General features: G+C 53.2%; 11 protein-coding genes across 11 annotated transcripts; 4 read left to right on the top strand and 7 right to left on the bottom strand.

The window, feature by feature from the left end:
- The first annotated feature begins 731 nt into the window (after positions 1-731).
- On the top strand, positions 732-3226 carry EJ05DRAFT_131039 (sulfate permease-like protein). Its single transcript, XM_033739151.1, has 2 exons — positions 732-1127; positions 1178-3226. The coding sequence occupies exons 1-2, from the start codon at positions 861-863 to the stop codon at positions 2960-2962; spliced, it is 2052 nt and encodes a 683-aa protein (XP_033597176.1). The 5' UTR covers positions 732-860; the 3' UTR covers positions 2963-3226.
- Positions 3227-4689: 1463 nt separating this feature from the next.
- Positions 4690-5909, top strand: EJ05DRAFT_479151 (L30e-like protein). The gene is made up of 4 exons (XM_033744619.1): positions 4690-4729; positions 4963-5034; positions 5092-5601; positions 5650-5909. Exons 1-4 carry the CDS (start codon positions 4727-4729, stop codon positions 5848-5850), a joined length of 786 nt encoding a protein of 261 aa, XP_033597175.1. The 5' UTR covers positions 4690-4726; the 3' UTR covers positions 5851-5909.
- A 417-nt stretch (positions 5910-6326) lies between these two features.
- Positions 6327-8185, top strand: EJ05DRAFT_131266 (NAD(P)-binding protein). The gene has a single exon (XM_033739153.1). It carries the CDS (start codon positions 6539-6541, stop codon positions 7976-7978), a length of 1440 nt encoding a protein of 479 aa, XP_033597174.1. The 5' UTR covers positions 6327-6538; the 3' UTR covers positions 7979-8185.
- Positions 8185-9318, bottom strand: EJ05DRAFT_131079 (uncharacterized protein). The gene has a single exon (XM_033739152.1). The coding sequence runs from the start codon at positions 9262-9264 to the stop codon at positions 8392-8394; it is 873 nt and encodes a 290-aa protein (XP_033597173.1). The 5' UTR covers positions 9265-9318; the 3' UTR covers positions 8185-8391.
- Positions 9319-9601: 283 nt separating this feature from the next.
- EJ05DRAFT_130940 (uncharacterized protein) lies at positions 9602-10807 on the bottom strand. The gene has a single exon (XM_033739150.1). The coding sequence runs from the start codon at positions 10585-10587 to the stop codon at positions 9784-9786; it is 804 nt and encodes a 267-aa protein (XP_033597172.1). The 5' UTR covers positions 10588-10807; the 3' UTR covers positions 9602-9783.
- On the bottom strand, positions 10622-11941 carry EJ05DRAFT_479148 (uncharacterized protein). The gene has a single exon (XM_033744618.1). It carries the CDS (start codon positions 11485-11487, stop codon positions 10693-10695), a length of 795 nt encoding a protein of 264 aa, XP_033597171.1. The 5' UTR covers positions 11488-11941; the 3' UTR covers positions 10622-10692.
- A 318-nt stretch (positions 11942-12259) lies between these two features.
- Positions 12260-12874, bottom strand: EJ05DRAFT_488875 (uncharacterized protein; the record flags this gene model as incomplete). The annotated part of the gene is made up of 2 exons (XM_033745750.1): positions 12260-12485; positions 12540-12874. 2 exons carry the CDS (start codon positions 12872-12874, stop codon positions 12260-12262), a joined length of 561 nt encoding a protein of 186 aa, XP_033597170.1.
- A 199-nt stretch (positions 12875-13073) lies between these two features.
- On the bottom strand, positions 13074-14022 carry EJ05DRAFT_503666 (TPR domain-containing protein; the record flags this gene model as incomplete). The annotated part of the gene is made up of 2 exons (XM_033747453.1): positions 13074-13248; positions 13301-14022. 2 exons carry the CDS (start codon positions 14020-14022, stop codon positions 13074-13076), a joined length of 897 nt encoding a protein of 298 aa, XP_033597169.1.
- Positions 14023-14572: 550 nt separating this feature from the next.
- EJ05DRAFT_540795 (uncharacterized protein) lies at positions 14573-15275 on the top strand (the record flags this gene model as incomplete). Its single annotated transcript, XM_033749622.1, has 2 exons — positions 14573-14661; positions 14701-15275. The coding sequence occupies exons 1-2, from the start codon at positions 14649-14651 to the stop codon at positions 15273-15275; spliced, it is 588 nt and encodes a 195-aa protein (XP_033597168.1). The 5' UTR covers positions 14573-14648.
- Positions 15276-15343: 68 nt separating this feature from the next.
- On the bottom strand, positions 15344-16914 carry EJ05DRAFT_130934 (uncharacterized protein). The gene is made up of 4 exons (XM_033739149.1): positions 16506-16914; positions 15742-16437; positions 15563-15689; positions 15344-15515 (listed from the first exon to the last, which is right to left on the bottom strand). Exons 1-4 carry the CDS (start codon positions 16663-16665, stop codon positions 15413-15415), a joined length of 1086 nt encoding a protein of 361 aa, XP_033597167.1. The 5' UTR covers positions 16666-16914; the 3' UTR covers positions 15344-15412.
- Positions 16915-17517: 603 nt separating this feature from the next.
- On the bottom strand, positions 17518-18313 carry EJ05DRAFT_479145 (uncharacterized protein). The gene has a single exon (XM_033744617.1). The coding sequence runs from the start codon at positions 18255-18257 to the stop codon at positions 17901-17903; it is 357 nt and encodes a 118-aa protein (XP_033597166.1). The 5' UTR covers positions 18258-18313; the 3' UTR covers positions 17518-17900.
- Between the last annotated feature and the right edge of the window lie 497 nt (positions 18314-18810).

The raw sequence follows: 18810 nt of genomic DNA, 5'->3' as shown, positions 1-18810 counted from the left end.
TTACTATATACCACGCCACAGTCGACTTTCCATCTATAGCCGGATCAAAACATAGGGACAATTTGGACGCGGACAGATGCACCAGGGCCGACTATAACCAGCAAATTGATCAAGGCCCACACGGCTAGTACCAGAACACACATAAGATTCAGGTCGCCTACTAGTTTTGATTCAGGCGCCCAGCCGACGGCACATCTTGGAGACGGCTTAACCCAATCCAAGAAAGCTTAACGCCTCCAAGATTACTCTTGGGGGCCCTGATCGCTGTGGAGTCGACAAATACCCTTGCCAGCTACGGTCAGGGTGTGCCTCAGCAGCAGGTAAACAACCATTCATTTCTACCTTTCTATAGTTGCATTCACGGGCCCTATCCAATTATGGTTCTAGTGGCGACGCATGCGCAATAACCGTCGGGCTTTCGTTAGTCTTTCACTCTAACAGCTCGAATCGGGAGCCAGGGGGCTGTTCATCACACACATCCACCTTTGACCTATCCCGACCGCATATTCTATTACTATCATGGATATCACTATGTCTATAGCGCACCGCGTCCTACCACCACCATCAGCGGACCGTTTGCCTCGTGCGGACACAGCCGCCATGAACTACAGCCTCATTCGCCCGCTTGGAATGCTGGTTCCATTCCAGATGGTCGTCTAGTAGTATTATTGCAGTGCTTTAGTCGAGCGTCAGCACCTTGTACGCCTCTAGCTAAAATCCAAGAGGGGTAACGGCTGGCTTTGTCAGTATGCTGTTTGATATAAGGCCTCATACGATGCCCACACCGTGACCGGATAGCCCCTGCTTACTTCGCTTCTCGTCATTGTTGCCCCTTTGCTACTTCGCAGCCTTTGTTCACGATGGCTCGATTTAACAAAGAGACACTCCGCAAGAAGACAGACGAAATCAAGAAAGAATTAAGGAATGATGAGACCCTCGATAAGGCGAGGCGATATGCCAATACCGGGTTCCGCTCTGCCCCATCTGTTGCTGGAGAATATCTCTACGAAAAGCTTCCTGTCATTCAGTGGCTTCCACGTTACAGGCCGCAATGGGTCATCAACGATTTCATCGCTGGTCTGACCGTTGGCATCATGCTGATCCCTCAATCTCTTGCGTACGCAAAGGTTGTGCATAACAATCTGTTTAAAAGTCGCTGAACTGACAAGTATGCTAGATTGCAACGATCGATGGCCAATACGGCCTCATGTCCAGCTGGCTACCAGGAATACTATACTTCTTCATGGGAACATCGAAAGACTTATCAACTGGACCAACATCCTTGCTTGGGCTTCTGACTGCAGAAGCTGTTCGCAAACTGTCCGAAGACGGCTATTCTCCTGAGCAAATATCGTCTGCCGTTGCTATGATGGTGGGCATCTACGCCCTGGGTATGGGTCTTCTGAAGCTCGGCTTTCTTCTCAACTTCATTTCAGTTCCTGTCCTGACTGGATTCATCTCTGCCACCGCCATCGTTATCATGCTGGGCCAAGTCGGCTCTATCTTCGGTCTGAAGACCCGGACTGGTACGGCCAAGATCATCCACGACGTCTTCTCCCAGCTTGGAGATTCTGACGGACCGACTGTCGCCATCGGTTTTTCCGGTATCATCATGCTCGTCGGCCTTCAGTGGATTGGCAGGAGGTGGGGCAAAAAGAGCAAGATCGTCTGGTACATTGCACTCGCTCGTGCCGCGATTGTCCTCATACTGTTCACTGGTATCAGTTACGGAGTCAACAAGGACCGCGAGGACCCCCTCTGGGCCCTTTCGCAGGTCAAAGCCGATGGAATCGCCAAGCCAAGAATGGTCGATGCTAACTTGATTGCCAAAGCAGCTCCACTTGCTGTTACTCCTTTCTTCGCAGGAGCCCTCGAGCACTTGGCCATTGCCAAAGGCTTTGGTCGCAAGAACAACTACGTGATTGACCAATCTCAGGAGCTTGTCTATCTCGGACTCACCAACTTTGTCAACAGCTTTTGGCCTGTGATGAGTGTCGGCGGCGCCATGTCGCGTACCGCTGTCAATTCTGAGTCTGGAGTACGCTCGCCAATGAGCCACTTGATTGCATCTGGATTCGTCCTGCTCAGCATCTTCAAGCTCACCGGAGCACTGTACTGGATCCCAAAAGCCACCCTCGCCGCAATCATCATCACCGCAGTCTGGGCTCTCATTGGCCCTGCATCCGCCTTCTACTTCATCTGGCAAACCTCACTCGCAGACTTCATTGCCAGCATGCTCGCCTTCTGGGTAACCCTCTTCGTCAACACCGAGTATGGCATCGCCTCCGCCGTATGCTTCTCCATCGTCTACACCCTCCTCCGCAACGCCTTCGCCTCCGTCAAGCACCAGTCCCCAAGCAAGCTCATCATGACCCGCAGTCCACCCGCCGGCCCCGAAGACATCACCGTCGAGCCCGACACCCGCATCTTCCGCTTCTCCCAAGCCATCCTCTTCCCCAACGCCTACCGCATCAAAGACATCACGCTCGACACCGTCCAAACATACAACGCCGGCGACGCAGACGTCATCCGCGCATCCCTAGAAAACCGCAACTGGAGCGTCAGCGGCGAGCGCAAAATCCGCAAACTCCGCGCCAAAGCAGCCGTCTCGGCTGACCCGCCGCCCATCCGCCTCGTCGTGCTGGACATGGCCGCTGTCTCGTACGTCGACACGACTGGCGTGCTGGCCCTCGGCGAGTTCAAGGCCGAGCTGCGCAAGTACGGCGGCAAGGACGTGCGCGTGCGCTTCGCGAACATGGGCGCGAGTCTGCGCAGGAAGTTTGAGCGGGCGAGGTGGCGGCTCGTCGATGTGCGCGACGTGCTTGTGGTGGGCGTGCCGGAGGGTGCGGACGTGGTGTTTGATTCCGTGGCGGATGCGCTTGTGGGCGAGCCCGAGGTGAGAGAGAAGAGCGAGACGGTGATTCATATCGAGCAGGCGGCGCTGGACAAGCTTGATGTCTAGACTTAGCGTGAGGTTCGAGTTTTGGAGTCATTTTATCTGGAAGGGGTCCTATACATTTTTTCGTTGTTGGGGGGTGCAAGGCGAGAGTGGTGGATACCCGAGACGGCCTTGTCGGATATGGCTGGGATAGATGGCCTGTGTGTTTTTTTCCTTGCGGAATGGGATGTGAGTACAGGGATCGCTATTATGATGTTACGAATTTATGTTTGATATTGCTGAACATACACACTGATACCTTTCTTTTCGTACAATATCAGCGTGACAAGCGATATTAAATTTACTACTCCGCGCTCATGAAACAGCGAGGCTGATACTACTCATAGATTCCACGCGCCGAGCACAAACACAAACACAAACACCCCCCAAAGACACCACACAGACCCAAGTCCATACACTCACCCACCCAGCCACTCAGCAAAAACGACCATCCAACTGTCCATCCAAATCACCCCGACACTAGACATAGCAACAGAAACCTAGCACATCCACTAACGTCGGCACACGAAATCCCCGTTCCAGGGGATAGCATGGTGTCTAGCCTTCTATTCCGGTCCGCAGATATCAAGGGAGACAGCTGTGATGGTATATGTTGTTGCTTGGAGCTTGCTATGTTATGCCCTGGGGTTGTTGAAGTGGTGTCGAGGTGTGGGTTGTTCGGCGGGGGGATGAGTAGGGGAGGGGTTGGGAGTTTGGTGGTTTGGTGGGTTATGTGATTTTGGGGGTGAGTACTGGGGGTTGGTGCGTAGTGTGTATATTCAGCGCAGTGTATCGTGCGGGACTTGGTGCATGGTTGGATATCTCGATTCATGCTGCAGGGCCGAGATTGGCGTGGCTTTGTGTGTGACATGCGGATAGTTGAAGATACGTCCTGTTTGCTTGGAGGGCACTTGTGATACCTTGATCGAGATACTATGGTCCTTGTGGCCAGATACGCACTTTAACGATGCTATGCGTAGGGACGGAGCTATCCATCCTTCTTAGTGGTGGTATATTAGCACTATCTGACCATGCCTTCGCGTGTGCCGACGAAGAAGCACACATAGGACTAGTCATATCTAGACCAATGGTAAGTTACCTGCCTCTTCTAAAGAAAAACCCCCCGAGACAGATACGCGGCAAACACGGCAGCTTTGGGAATGTCCCTGTCTCACCCACGCATCCTGGCTCTTGCAGAAACATTGACTTGATCGCTGTATTAGGCAAGTTCTGGACGCCTTACAGATACACAATGTTGGGCTTTAGCTTGAATGTGTGGCTGTCGCTCAGATGTTGTGTCACCTTGCTTTGTCTCGATGGCTCAGGCTGTTCTTGTTTTTCCATGTGGGCTTCCGAGTGTGATGGGCCATTCGTTTGAACTCCGGAAAGGGCTAGAAATAGATTGGGACTGATTTCTACGGTCTAGCTGTCGTCTCGGTTCAGTGAGATAGTATCTTGAGAAGCAAATGGGCGAGTGAGAGCGCCTTCCCATCACCACCCTGATCGCATCGACCGAATATTTCAAGGCTTGTTGTCAACATCCGCAAGTGATGCTGTGCAACGTCAATCGCGGATGGAAAAGAGATAGCTTGGCACGAGTGAAGCCTGAGTTTCTCAATGTTGGGTCTAAGTAATGCCTCAGGCCATAATACTCGCGGGCTCGCGCAGAAGGTCCGAGCTCTTCACGTGACTGCAAAAACTAAGCGAGACACACATTGAAAATCCTCACCACCGAGCTTCATCCCCACGATAACCAACACCCAGTCGACAACTTCCGGCCCAGACAAAATGGTAAGCATATCATCACAATGCAATTGAGTTTCTACTTGTTGTCCATATGCCTCTGCGACTAAGCTCCAGGTAACACTGAGCGACGTCGCATGCTCTGGCGCAAGTCCATCACCCATTCATTTGGTGTCGATGTTGAAATGGCTTGAGTCGACGCCAGCAATGGTGTTCGTTACTCTTTAGAGACTTAGAACAATCAGTGGACAAGTTCGCTGACGTTCTTTTCTCAATGATAGCCTCCTAAAGGAAAGAAAGCCGCCCCAGCTCCCTTCCCCCAGGGAAGGGCTGGTCAGAAGAAAGCCGCCAAGGTACGTGAATATCTATATCCATCCTCTATACACGAAGCATGTGTTGACGCCAACTAGAACCCTCTCCTCGAGAGACGCCCCAAGAACTTCGGTATCGGTCAGGAGCTCCAGCCCAAGCGCAACTTGTCGCGCATGGTAAAGTGGCCACAATACGTCCGCCTCCAGCGCCAAAAGAAGATTCTCAACCTTCGCCTGAAGGTCCCCCCAGCGATTGCCCAGTTTCAACACGTTCTCGACCGCAACACTGCCGCACAAGCCCTCAAGCTCCTCAACAAGTACCGCCCTGAGACCAAGGCCGAGAAGAAGGAGCGTCTTACCAAGGAGGCCACCGCCATCGCCGACGGCAAGAAGAAGGAGGACGTCAGCAAGAAGCCATACGCTGTCAAGTACGGTTTGAACCACGTCGTCGGTCTCATTGAGAACAAGAAGGCCAGCTTGGTCCTTATTCCCAACGATGTTGACCCCATCGAGCTCGTCATCTTCCTTCCCGCCCTCTGCCGCAAGATGGGTGTCCCATACGCCGTCATCAAGGGCAAGGCCCGCCTCGGAACGGTCGTCCACAAGAAGGTATGTTTGGAAGTGTTATTGATACGTGATCTTGCTCATACTAGATAGACCGCTGCCGTTGTCGCTCTCACCGAAGTGCGCTCAGAGGACAAGACCGAGCTGTCGAAGCTCGTATCTGCCATCAAGGAGGGCTACACAGACAAGCACGAGGAGGCCCGTCGCCACTGGGGAGGTGGTATCATGGGTGCCAAGGCCAACGCACGAACGGAAAAGAAGCGCAAGGCGCTTGAGTCGGCCATCAAGATCTAAACGGGTATCTAAGTCGGGTCTGGACGGACGTAGGGCTCTTCATGTGCATATTAGCGGGCGTTCGAATGGAAATGGATGCTCGATGTTGGAATATACATTGAGCTGTTTCAAACCACCCCCACCCCGTGCAGTCAGTACTTGCTGCGGATGAACAAGAAAAGTTAACGTGTCTGCCGATGAACTCTACTTCTGACGTCCGTCCGTAAAGCATATGAGTGGTGACAGAATACACCTTAAGCTTCTGCAGCTGTGCCTCTCAGTGATTGGCCCGGTGCACCTGGCCCCCAACAACCTTTGCTCTTTGGGTAAGTTTTTCCTTTCTAAATGTTGGAAAGCAACCAGTATCGCCAAGCTCTTTAGCAGTGCTACATAAGCAGGCCGCATGGTTTAGGTCCCTGCAGGTTGAATTATGTCATAGGTCGCGGCCGAGCTGTTGTGCCCCTCGACGCATGTGGGGTTGAGGGAGTTATTCACTTCTATCACCGAACAACTTCCCACCTAAGTCCGTGTCGTTGTAGATGGAGCGCAATGCATCTACTACTAACACCTTGATTATCTATTCTATACCTATTTCTTCTTTCTTCATATACATCATTCGTCCCGTCGCTGTCCGTCAAAGCCTGTGTGAGCTGGCAACACTAATTCCCAGTATACAACGACTACAGAGGAGGCTATTACACCGCACACGATGCCTCTCACCGTACTCACAGACGATGATGTACGCAAAGTACTCATCTCCTTGACTCGTGAAGATGTCCAGGAGCTCCAACAATCGCTCGCAGACGCTCTACACTACTACTCGACTACCACCGACGAAGAATCAAACGGCTGCTGCGCGTCAATGCAACCCATGCGCACCGTCCTGTCACGTAAAAACGGTTTCACAACACTCTTCATGCCCGCCTCCAGCAATGACAATCTCGGCGTCAAGATCGTCAGCCTCGAAGAGACTGCCCAGTGTGCCCCTAAATCCGACAGTTCGCCGTCCCTCTCCTCCCTCAGCATCACTGACCGCAGCTCCACGACCTCGATCCAAACATCAAATTCTTCTTCCTCCTTCACACCACCGACATCGATATCAAGCACACAGTCCACCACCCCTCGGGGCTCGCTGACGCTCATGGACCGCGCCGGCTTCCCACGCGCCCTTCTCAACGCCGAAGAACTCACTGCCTTCCGCACTGCCCTGGCCTCCACGATGCTCTTCAAGAAGCGCCACAACGTACACGACATCACCGTCTTCGGCGCCGGCAAACAAGCCTACTGGCACATCCGCCTCGCCCTCCTCCTGCGCGGACCCGACATCCACCACGTCAACATCATAAACCGCTCCTTTGAGCGCGCCCACGCCCTCATCGAGCGCCTCTACCGCCCCGGCCACGAGCCAGCCTCCTTCCCCGAAATCACAAGCCACAACCAACAAGACACCCCGCTCGCACACCCCAAATTCAGCATCCTCACCCCGACCCACACCGAGTACTCGCGCCTGCTGAAGACGTACGTCCGCGGCGCAAGCGTCATCTTCTGCACCACGCCCAGCACCACCCCTCTGTTCCCACCCGGCTATCTGACGCACGCCGAGGGCCGCAAAAGGGGCCGCTACATCGCCGCCGTCGGCAGCTACAAGCCGCACATGATCGAGCTGCATCCCGACATCCTCAAGCAAGCCGTCGAGCCCGAACACCACCACCGCCACTTCCACAAGCACGCCAAGAGCGGCGGCGCCGTGATTGTCGACAGCGTCGAGGCCTGCCTGAAGGAGGCCGGCGAGGTCATCCAGGCTGGGCTGGGCGGGCACGAGGTTGTCGAGATCGGCGAGCTTGTCATGCTGAAGAGAGACGCTGTGGCGCGGCGCAGGGAGGCTAGTCAGGGGAGTAAGCATGGTAGCACGAGTAGTCTGGACAGCGGGGGCGTGGAGCTGAAGAGTCAGCATATTCGCTTCAAGGATGTGAATGAGGAGCCGACGGGCGAGATGGATGAGACGGAGAAGGGGCTGAAGGAGTGGTTGGATCGCGGGAATGTGGTGTATAAGAGTGTTGGGCTGGGCTTGATGGATGTGGTTGTGGGGAGCGAGCTGGTCAGACTGGCGGATGACCGGGGGATTGGAACGAGAGTGGAGAATTTCTAAGCTGGTAGCTGCTATAATTGGGGTAATTGAGCAAGACAACAAATTTCTGGGATCTAGCCTGGGGATATCTTTGACATGTTCACTGTGGTTAGAATGAATGCATGGGGCAGCTTTTGGTCCAGGGGTTTTTGAGGGAGGGATATTATTGTAGCATACCCACTCACACGTCAAGTGTGCAGGAAATCAGGCGCATTTTAGTTATCTGAGATCAGACGCACTATCAATCCAATGTCATTCAAATATGGGAGACAACGCGTAACCAAGCTAAGTGAGCTATTGGCAGTAATAATACAAGTGCTTCAATCGAAGCTTAATCCTCTCCCGCTCCGCTGGCTACGAATATCCCATGTACTCGAGCTTCTCCTATTCCCGATCCCGGTCGGTATCTGTTCCGCCAGCCACCGTCTCCATCTCTACAAACCAGCCTCCTCCAAGAACGCCTTCAGAATGCCCGGGAGCTCGTCCTCGCTCGCCCAGAATACCGCGCCGTACTTGGGATCCCACCGCTGGATGCCATGGTGACGACCCGGCTTCAGCAAGCGGAGCGCAGCATGCGGATCCTTCTCCCTGTCCGAATTATGCAGAGCCCACACCTTCAAGCCGCAAACAAGGCGTCGAAAGTCCTCGTTATGCCTCCACTGTCCCACCGAGCGCAGGAAGCTGCGCGACCCACAATCAAACGATCTCGTCGTTCCGTCAGCGTCATGGAAGATGCCGGCGTCGCCGTCCATCTCGATCCAGGTCTTGACTGGGTCGCGTATGTTCCTGAAGGCCAGCGTGACGAACTTGAACCGCGAGATACGCACCTGGCGCAGGCTCGCTGCGTGTGCGAGCTTCGGGACGGCCAGGTTGCGCGTCCAGCAGGCCGTCTGCATTGCAATCTCAACGTCCTGGACCAGCCTGATCTGCGTGCCGATGTCCGCCATGAAGCGGGAGAACATGTTGATGCCCTGGAAGCAGAAGTTGTTGCTATAGAGGACGGCGGCGGCTTCGGTGCTGATCTGGCGACAGACGGTCAGGAGGGCTGTGGCGAGGGCGTCGTCTCGGTCGTGGTGTTCGGGGTCGCGGCCGACGCGGAGTCTCTCCTTGGGCTTTGATACGCCGGTGAGATAGATGGACTCCCGCGTGAGGCTGTACTCGTAGATCATGTTGCGGAGTTCTGCGGAGAGGTCGAGGAAGGGGAAGGTGCCCTTGCGAGCGACTTCCGGGTAGACTCTGGGCTTGTAACGTTTATAGTCACAGCCGAGTTTGGGATATATAAGCTTAAGTCTGGGAGTTGGATCCATTCTGGTAGGTTATTGGATCTCTTTGCTTGGGGCTTTGGGCGGTGGAGTTGGCGGTGGGAAGAAGTTGTTTTGGTGTTTTGGTCGAGAAATATAATCGGCTCCGGTGAAAACACAGCTTCGCTTAATCAGCTAATGTTGACGTCGAAAACTCAGTAGCTAGTACTCACTGTTATGATCGTGACTAATGGCACGGAACGCCGTAGCAATTTACCGATTCTGAACTTGCTGGAAGTGATTCAGGGGGGATGCTGCTGATCACTGTTTCAAACAAACGTTACGAACAAGACTAGATCCTTGTAGAATATTCAAGCGAGAGAGTCAATCAGCAACACTGTTCCACCAGAGAGAGATATATATATATAATTTGACCGGGCAACCGCGGAAGGTCGAAGTACGTCTGCCAAGAGAATTGCTGCAAAAATTTTATATCGCCCTTTCCCCTACAATAGCTCGGCGAATAAGAGTCACCTTAGGCAAAGCCAATTTATATACGAAAAAGTCTCATTGCCCAAAGCATCGCTAGAAGAAAACATAGATGCTCCATGCCCATTCCCAATGCCCCCCAATAACTGGCACATTGCCACAGTCCCCTCCTATCTTCATTGTCCCCCCCTTGTCTCCCACATCATCAACACCTCTTTTTCTCTTCTCTCTACCGCGTATCATCCCCCTAAGCCGGTCCCCCTCCCTCCCTAAGACAGCCTTTTGCACGTCAGCCAACGATCTGAACCGAGCATCAGCATTCTGCAGAACCAGCGTAGCCACGCTCAGCGCCTTGTTGATAGTACGCAGATCCGCCATCTGCACGCTCGTCAACCCTCTCACGCCACTGCTCGCGTTCCTCTCTGCTCCTGCAATTCTGACAAACGCTTTCAGTAGCGGCAGCCAGTCCCTGTGATTCTTGGACCACCAGACGGCGTGGCCGGGCGTTGCTATGGTGGTTTTGTACAGCAGGTTGAGTGCCTCTGCGCGACGTCGGGCTGTTTGCAGTGGTCTGGGAGATGTTGGGGGTGGCGCGTGGTCGTTGTCCCAGTCGATGGCTGGTGGGGTGTTTCCTTTGTTGTGGTATACGTATTGGGCGTGTTCCAAATACTTCATCTCGACCAAGGCTTTGGCTATTGCTCCAGGCTTGACGTCTGGTGCAGCGGCATAATCGGTGGCTTCAGCGACGGAATCTCCGGATCCTACGATTTGAGTGAGAATTTTGAGCTTGTCGACAATTATAAGTGGCTCATCATCAGCTGAAGGTAGTAGGTTAGCTGTGTCCACGACGCTTGGCTGCGTCGAATGGGACATTGGGCTCTGTGTGTCAGAAGATTCCATGATATACACCTTGTCAGGAAGTGGATACGGATAGAGACGTAGTTCTTGATAAAGTCTGTGCGTTGTAAACAGTGAGCTGGGCTCAATACACTTGTAATTAATTACCTATCCTTCACTTGCGTCAAAGATGGCAAACATCCCTGTCTCAGCCTTGCCACCTTTCCGCTGTGCCTCCGGGACCCGAGCATCCACCCACATCCTGTGAAAGTCCATGTACCACGTCCAGCCAAAGTGCTCCATCACAGACATGGCTTCCTTGTTACTTCGCCAGACTTCAGCAACCAGGCTCCCCTCCCTCGCCTCCAGACTCTCGGTCGCCGTATAGACCAGCAGCGACGCAGTCTCTCTAGTGTTCGCATAGATTGGCCCGAAGCGAAAGCCCTTTTCGCAGCTACGAACCAGGATCCACCCTTTAACCGGCCGATCAGGACTCTTGGAATCTACGACTGCAAATCCAGAGACATCCTCACGTGAAAACATCCCCTCATCAGACCACAGCCGCCGACGCTCGAATCCCGTGTGCTCCAGATCGCTCTGCACCAGCAACGCACGATCGACCTCCTCCAGCGGCACCAGACGCTCGCTCTCCGAGAGCTGGCCTTGAGGCAGCGGCACATCCTTCGTGTTGCTGCGCACCATCCACGCGATGCGATCCGTCGTCACAAAGCCCCGCCGGCCATACGTCTCAACTTGAGCCTCCACGCCGTCGAGACCAATGTACTGAGTCCCGGCCTTGGCGAAGTAGTCCTGGGCCGCAGCAAACAGCGCCCGTCCGACGCCATGGCCGCGCTGCGCAGCATTCATGATGAAGAAGCCCAACCAGCCCGTTGAATTCGGGTACGTGAACGGGATGACGCAGCCTTCTGGCTTGTCGCCGTCCTCGTCTGGCAGAATGGCCATGAGCCAGGCATCGAGACCGGAGGAGTGGACGTGAGTCTTGGCATCTGCGAGTGCGCGATTCTAATGCATGGTTATTTTTGGTGTTTGTTCCACGTTCGTTTTTTATGGGTGTTGTGAGAAGGAGAGAGAGAGAGGATTTGTCGTGATTTAATACTGACCCAGCCGAGCTCCTTCATCAAGGGCCACCATAGTCCCTCTACTTCCTGTAGGTCTGTCGCCGATCTGACGACGCATTGCTTATGCTCCTTGGCAATCGGCATCTTGATGTGCTGTCGCGACCCTTTTTTTCTTGGATTTCGAGGGGTTGGACTTTGTATTTTGAACCTTACTCGTCAGATGGGTACCAGTACGTTACATATATATAGGTGCGAGGGTAAGAAGGATGTACAGTACCTACAAACACGGCAGGTCGAAATATTTAAAGTGGTGCGACTGAGTACTACGGCCCCGGGCTGATCCATCAGATCCTTTTAATTTTTTAGCTCACATCGTCGGATTGACGATCGTGTCATTCCGACAGGGATTCCGTAGTTAGTTTACTAATTTAGCCCAGCTACCTGGTCGTAAGTGACCCCACATGGTGTACATAGTACATGAAGAACGCTAAGCGGTTTTTGGACTGTTATATGCAGCTGCAACCATTGTTGATTCTGTGGCAGCTCATGGCATAGATAGGATTGAAAAACAGCTCTGTCTTCCGAAATACAAGATCACTATTACGCGAAAGTACAATCTCGCGCATTCACCGGAGTGTCACATTGATATTCAAACGTTAAGATTGAACGAGTACTGGCCACTCCGACTGCCGATTCATGTGCTTCCCTGGGTCTGATTCCCTCCAAGGTGCCACGCTTATAACAAATCCCAGGCGCCGTCTATGATTCAGAGCCCGTCTTGCCAGCTTCGCCTCGGCAGCCGTCGAAAATGTCACGCAGCAATAAAATCTGGGAGTCCGCCAAGTGGATGCTCCTCTACGCATCCGTCGCCCTACTTCAACACTGGGAGTTATCAGTAAAACCCTTGCGCTAGAGCGAGAGGAGATAGATACATACATCTCGAACCCACGGAAGATTATGCGAACGTGTCTCTCATTCGTCGCGTCATCGCTATTCCTGGTGAAACCGGCTACAAACAACATGGTATCGGTGGAAGGGTACTGGACCGGAGGCTGATCCAGGTGTCTCCTTTGCGGGGGAATATATTTTCCTGGAGATTTTGGTGGCTCGGCTGTTATTTCTTCCCGGGCTGGTTTCTCGGCGACTGATGGCACGAGTATTGTTTGCACGATTGGTGGTTGCACGATTGGTGGTTGCACGATTGGCTCCTCTGGTGCAGCGGCGGGTACAGGTCGTCGAGTTTGTGGTGGAGCAAACAATGCGGACCACATGGTGGTGTTGTCTTGGTCTCGACGGGGAAAAAAAGAAGGATATTATGTCAAAAGTAAGCAAGACTGTAGATAGCAATAATATGTAGGATATCATGAGATATGTCGTAGAGTTCTCCGGCGTCGAATCGAGGGCGTCGTCGTGAGTAGATATTGCCGCTGGTCTTTCCTGATCTGAAGGGGTTCACTTAGGATGTACCTTCTATAGGTTTATGTCTACGCCAACCCCTAAATCTTTCGCTTGCTTCTCCGTAGCTGCGAAGAAAGGACTATCACCCCCAACAGCCTCTACTTCACATTTTAGGCCTGCAAGAGCGAGCTCCCGAGCTTTCTCTTGGAAGCCCAGCTTTGATGCTTGGGATGCCGCTGCCATGTACCTTTCTTATGATGAGCGTCAAAATTCCTCATTGGGAGATATGCGGTTCTTACATGGTTGCAATCTCTCGTCCACGGATGCCCTCCTCCTGGTACGCGTTTAAGAGAGCAAGTACCACGTCCATTTCTTTGCCAGCATCAGCGGGACCCGACTGAGCGAACTTCTCAAGTCGGTCAATTGCTTTGGCTCTTCTAGCCTCTCGAGCTGCTGACTCTGGTAGAGTCTTGTCACATGCCCTACAGCCGCAGACGAAGCCATAATTGTCTAAGAGCTTGCTCTGTCTGTTGGCCCTCAGCGCCAGATGATCGTCCAGATACGAAATGGTGATCTCCTCTCCAGACTGTATATCGGACGTGGCATGCACCGTGAACTTGTCTAGCGCGCGGTTGAAATTTCCCTGCGCATTAGGCACACATGAATGGTTCAAGCGTGCTACTCGAGGAAACAAAGCGCGGACATCGTCTCCGATGTCAAAGTTGTTGTTTCTAAAGATGTTTAGGATTGTGTGATTGAGTCGTGTGTTGGAGGGCGCTGATTTGCTACGCCATATCGACTCTAGCCAGCTCAAGACGCCAGACTTGGCTGGGTTTTGAGAAAGTCCAAGGAGAGCAGCTACATCAAGCTTTGGCAGCAGAGTTACCTGTGAAAGAATGTCTGTTTTTGAGGCAGATATTGTAAGCAGGGCGCGATCGGACAGGATTCGTTGGCCGGAGCGAATCTGCTGGGACGCAAAGACCCCCAGACCTTTGCCGGTCGCTTGCCGAATAGCAAACATGATATCCCGATATTTTAGACTAGAGCTGCCAACGGCCCTGGAGATGGTGCAACACGCGAGATGGAAAAGGAATGGGAATGAAGGAAAGGAGGAGATATTCACAGATCGCCCGTTTGGGAAATACGGCACGTGCGTTGGAATTCTGGAAATCATAGGGAGCAGGTAAGGCATGATGGATAGGAGACTTCTCATGGACTGAACTCAACTTCAACAATAAATGAGAAAGATTGGTATCACCATGTAAAATGCTCATGTACTTCTCGTTCGGATCGTCTCCTTGAGCGTTTGCGCTTTTCAGCAAAAAGGGGTTTCCCTGCTTCATATCCATGACTGCGCTTGATTGAGCTTAAATGAACTACAAGGACCTCGTTCTGTTTTGAACTGGCGCATGCTGCAATTTATTGATGTATCGGAGAGACAAAGCTATATATCCATGAAATGATGACACTCGAGGTCTCTGATAGGAGAACTGAGTTGTGCCCTGACGTCACGTGCAGATGCCCCACTATTTGTGGTGTATTGCGACTATTGACTGACATCAAGCATTGATCATTGCCAACATCACTTTAGCTCTCCTTTACTTTGGCTTTCCAGTATACAAATCGCACCCGTGAAGTCTCTTGAATATGCATGACGAGCGTGAGTCTACTCAATTTGCCCGGCGTACTTGTTTAACAGCTTCAGATCCGCATCATCTCCTAGCCCAACTCCCGCTCACAGTCTCGCCATTCCTGTCTCTACCGTCGGCTACGACTCTTCCGTATACCTACAAGTCGCTTCCATCGACCCTCCCGCCATCTGCTCTAGACACACACTCCAGCTCCAACGATCCCGCAACTCTAAACTCCTCCCAAGAGTCCCAGAAGCCAGCCTACGTGATGTCTGCTGGGGGTCACTCGGCGCATCCAGACGACATCATATCCAACTGTCGTGCTCTTCAGGCGCACCTGGACAAGCTTGAGAAAGACGCGAAAGATATGGTGAAGGCATGGGATGATAGGATCCGAGAGAGGGAACTGGCGGAGAAGAGGAGAGTTGCGCCTGGATGGCTAGACGAGGATGTGAAGATGCTCGTTCCTGAGAAGAAGTCTGGAGCCTTGGATCAAGGACTAGAGTCAGGCTCACAGCAGAACATGGCTGGAAACGTGATGAGTTTCACCAATGGACCATTACAGCAGCAGCAGCATCAGCAATCTTCGAGAGAAGGAGAAGAGCTCGACCGAGCGTTTGGAGGGCTCGACATACGACGATAGGCTGTTGGCAGGGAACATTTACGACATCACTTGCATTGTGCAATTACATAAAACCTTACCTTCAGTGGAAGGCTCATGACTGTATCATAGTCCGAATTTCTAGCCCCCAAACCACCACTGGCTGTCGACATCCTCATCTAAGGGGTATACTTTTCGACCAACAGCTGCGCCTCTTCGATGACCATGTCTCTGTATTTCAGGTCGCCAGGAAAGAGCGCTGCAGCATGTAGATTGAAACGCCTGCGAGAATCAGCACACAAGTAGCTGGGACAGGTGTAAGAACCCACAGAGCGTATAGTCTAATCCGGTCGTCATAATCTTCCACTGGCTCCGACCTCGGCACAAGCTCATGGTAGGCTTCGAAGTAGTCTACACCGAACTTGTTGTGCTCTGGCAACCAATATCCCAGCTCATCTGGTCATGACACAGTTAGCCTAAAATCCCATGGTCGGCATATACGACTTACATTCGTTATGCCCCCAGAAACTGGCGGCGTCAAATATCATAGTTCGACCGGAACCTCGTTCCACTGCCGTATTCTCATGCCAAAGATCTCCATGAATGAGTCCTGGCATTATCCTCCGTCCATCACTCTCGAGTGGTCTCAGTAGTCTCGGCACAACGATCTTGAACAGATCATGCTCTACAGCCTCGAGCTCCTCGACGTAACCGGCACGTTCATTGTGTAAATCGAATGCGCTCTGCAGGCCTTTCGCAAAAAACGTCTCCCACCGGCGCTCCCACGAGTTCCGCTGTCGTATGTCGCCATTATACGTCGGGACATGGAAGCCGAATCTGCGCTCGCCCAGCGATGCGGATTTGACGTGGAGCTCAGCAAGCTGTCTGGAGAAAGTCTCGGGATCCGGGGCGAGGCCTGGCTGGAAGTCGTGGTATGTGCAGAGGTAGAAGTGTGTGTTCCTATCGGACATGAGCGTTCCCCACGTCATCGGCGTGGGAGTCAGGTCGCGTTGCAGCGAGTAGATCAGCCGCGTGCTCTCGTGCTCGCCGCGAAGGGCTTCCCAGCCGGTGTTGCCGCGGGCAAGCTTGAGGAAGTAGCTGTGATGCTCGGCATCGGGCGTGGACACGTCGATGCGGTAGCATGTTGCTGTGGGCGATGACCGCAGATGCTGCGTGTTTGTGATGTTGCATTCCAGCGGCAAGGCTTTGTTGGATGGAATCCGTCAGCACTCTCGTGGGCCCTACATGTAATACAATAGTAATATTCAATACCTTTCTGAATCTCAGGATCCAGTTGCTGCTGCGCTCCCTCCACCCCATCATCCTCGTGCGTCGTCGTCGTCGTGCTCATGGCCGTCTTGGTCGCCGGCGTAAATATATCCTCGAAAGTCACTGGCACGACCACGTCGGCGGCATCTAAGCCTCTCATCATCAGCCCTCTTCAAATCTCCATCAGTTTACCACGTGCTTGGTTGGGCCTTTCCCCATTGCCCCCTCCTTCTGTCTGACTCTCGACAAAAGATAAAGAAAAGAGACTTACCAAATTTCGTCAACAGTTTCGGCGCCCACGCTGCGAAGCTGAAATATCGATCCGGTGAATACACTTCCATTGAACGCTCTCACTCTCATAAAAGCTCAACACATATACACGTACACACTTTCTCACTTTCTCTTTCTCGCTTGCTCGCTTGCTCATATGAACCCCCCAGTCCGATCCACGAATCAAGCTTCATACACCTCTCTCCTCATCTCTCTCCTCCCCTCTCTCCGCAACAAGTACCCAGCCCTAATTAGCCCCTCAGTCAACCAACCGTGCCGCAGCGCTTACCTCGCAGCCGCGCAGTCAGAAGCCTGCCGTTTGTCGTCGTCGGGGGCGTGTGTGTGATTGGCGCGGGTATTTTCTCGGCGCGACTGTGCCGCAATTTTTTAAGTCATTGTGGATTGGAAAGGGGGGGCGGTTCTTTCGCGCGTACACGTATGGATTGCGTGAGGTGGTAGGGCTTTTGATGGACTTGGTTATTGGGGCGTGAATTTGCCGCGTTGGCGGTCTGGGGGGGTGCGGATGGACATGGACACGTAGATGCTGGGGGGGTGGGTTGTGGGGTTTGTAGGGCTGAGGGGGGTTTGATGGGTCTGTCGGACATCTTGTATGGTCGGATAGTGTGTGTTTGTGGGTTTGGGGTATGGTGAGAGGGGATGGTGTCTACGGGGATGGGATGGAGTTTGTGTGATGCTGGGTGTTAGGGTAGGTGTGCACTTGGAGTGATTGGCAAGCAGTGTAGATGTCTACGATATTGTTGTCTAAGATGCTGATTTATGATGCTTCTGCGTGATATGTACAGTGCAAGTCCGGCCGTCGTCGTCGTTGTTCTACTCATGTACATGTACATGTTTTTGTTGTGCTTCGATGAAAGGGACGCCGCCGCATTAGCCGCGCTATGCGCTCTTGTATGCTGATGCGCGCCCAAGGACGATTCCGAGCCGATCTGGAGGGTGTCTGTCTGTCTATCCATGCAGCCCTAAACGCATGGCTGCTTGCTGTGCCCGGACAACGCATTAAGAGCCATTCAGCCAGCCGACGGACGGCAAGCATTTCCTCCAAACTACTGCTCGCTTTCCGTCCCTCACGGTATCCGCGACTCGCCCCAAAGAACCCTCTCAAACACATCATCTCTTGTCGTCCACAAACTCTATGGGCAGGTTCATGCCCACCTTCCTCGCCGTCAGACGCACTCGTTCTTCCTCGTTCATGTTCATGCCCGGGTTGTATCTCTCGACTAGCGTTGCGTACATCCGCTGTGCCTTTAGGGTCTGGATGAATTGATCTACGGCTTGGATCTCTGGCACGGCTGCTGTTTCTGCGTCTGGGGCGGCGGCGGAGCGTGCTGCGAATGTAGACCGTATCCGTTGTTGGATCGGGGATGGATGTGAGAGGATGGTGTTTGAGGGGCTGGCTTTCGTGGGGAGTTCGCGCAGGAGGCGTCTGTAGAGAGATCGTAGTTGCGGGGAGTGTGCCGATGCCATTGTCAGACGGGGAGTTGTATCGAGTGTGAGTGATGATGTGTTGTTGTTGATGGAGCGTCGGGGGTGTCGATGGGGTTCGCCGCAAAGTTGGTGGCTCCGTAGATCACGTCAGCACGTGGGAGCGCGGCGCTATCCATCTCAGGTAGGAAATATAATATTTATATCTTTCACTTCTCCCGCCCGCGACGCCAAACCTCGTTCTTCGACTTTTCTACACTCTGGAATGTCGCATCGTGCGGCGACGCGCTTCCTCGATGTCGCACTCCACAGCAATCCTCGACCGTCGGCGCACTCGTGGCCATTCACCACCACTTCGTCCTCCCTGAGCATCTCGTCGTCCTCATCACCACCAACCCGACACCTCCACCTCGACCACCACACCCCCTCGACACAACCCTCCCGCCCACAATCCACAAGATCCAAAACCACAACAACAACAACAGCAACCAAACCCATCCCCAAACCCCCCTCCAACCCAGCACTCCCCCAATCCGCCCTAGGCCTCTACCCACACAACAACCCCCCAAGCCCAACCGCCCTCCACTACGCAAAC

The sequence above is a fragment of the Pseudovirgaria hyperparasitica genome, assembly GCF_010093815.1.
Source record: "Pseudovirgaria hyperparasitica strain CBS 121739 unplaced genomic scaffold EJ05scaffold_15, whole genome shotgun sequence".
Taxonomy (NCBI): Eukaryota; Fungi; Ascomycota; class Dothideomycetes; order Acrospermales; family Acrospermaceae; genus Pseudovirgaria; species Pseudovirgaria hyperparasitica.
This window is presented reverse-complemented; position numbering and strand designations above follow the sequence as displayed.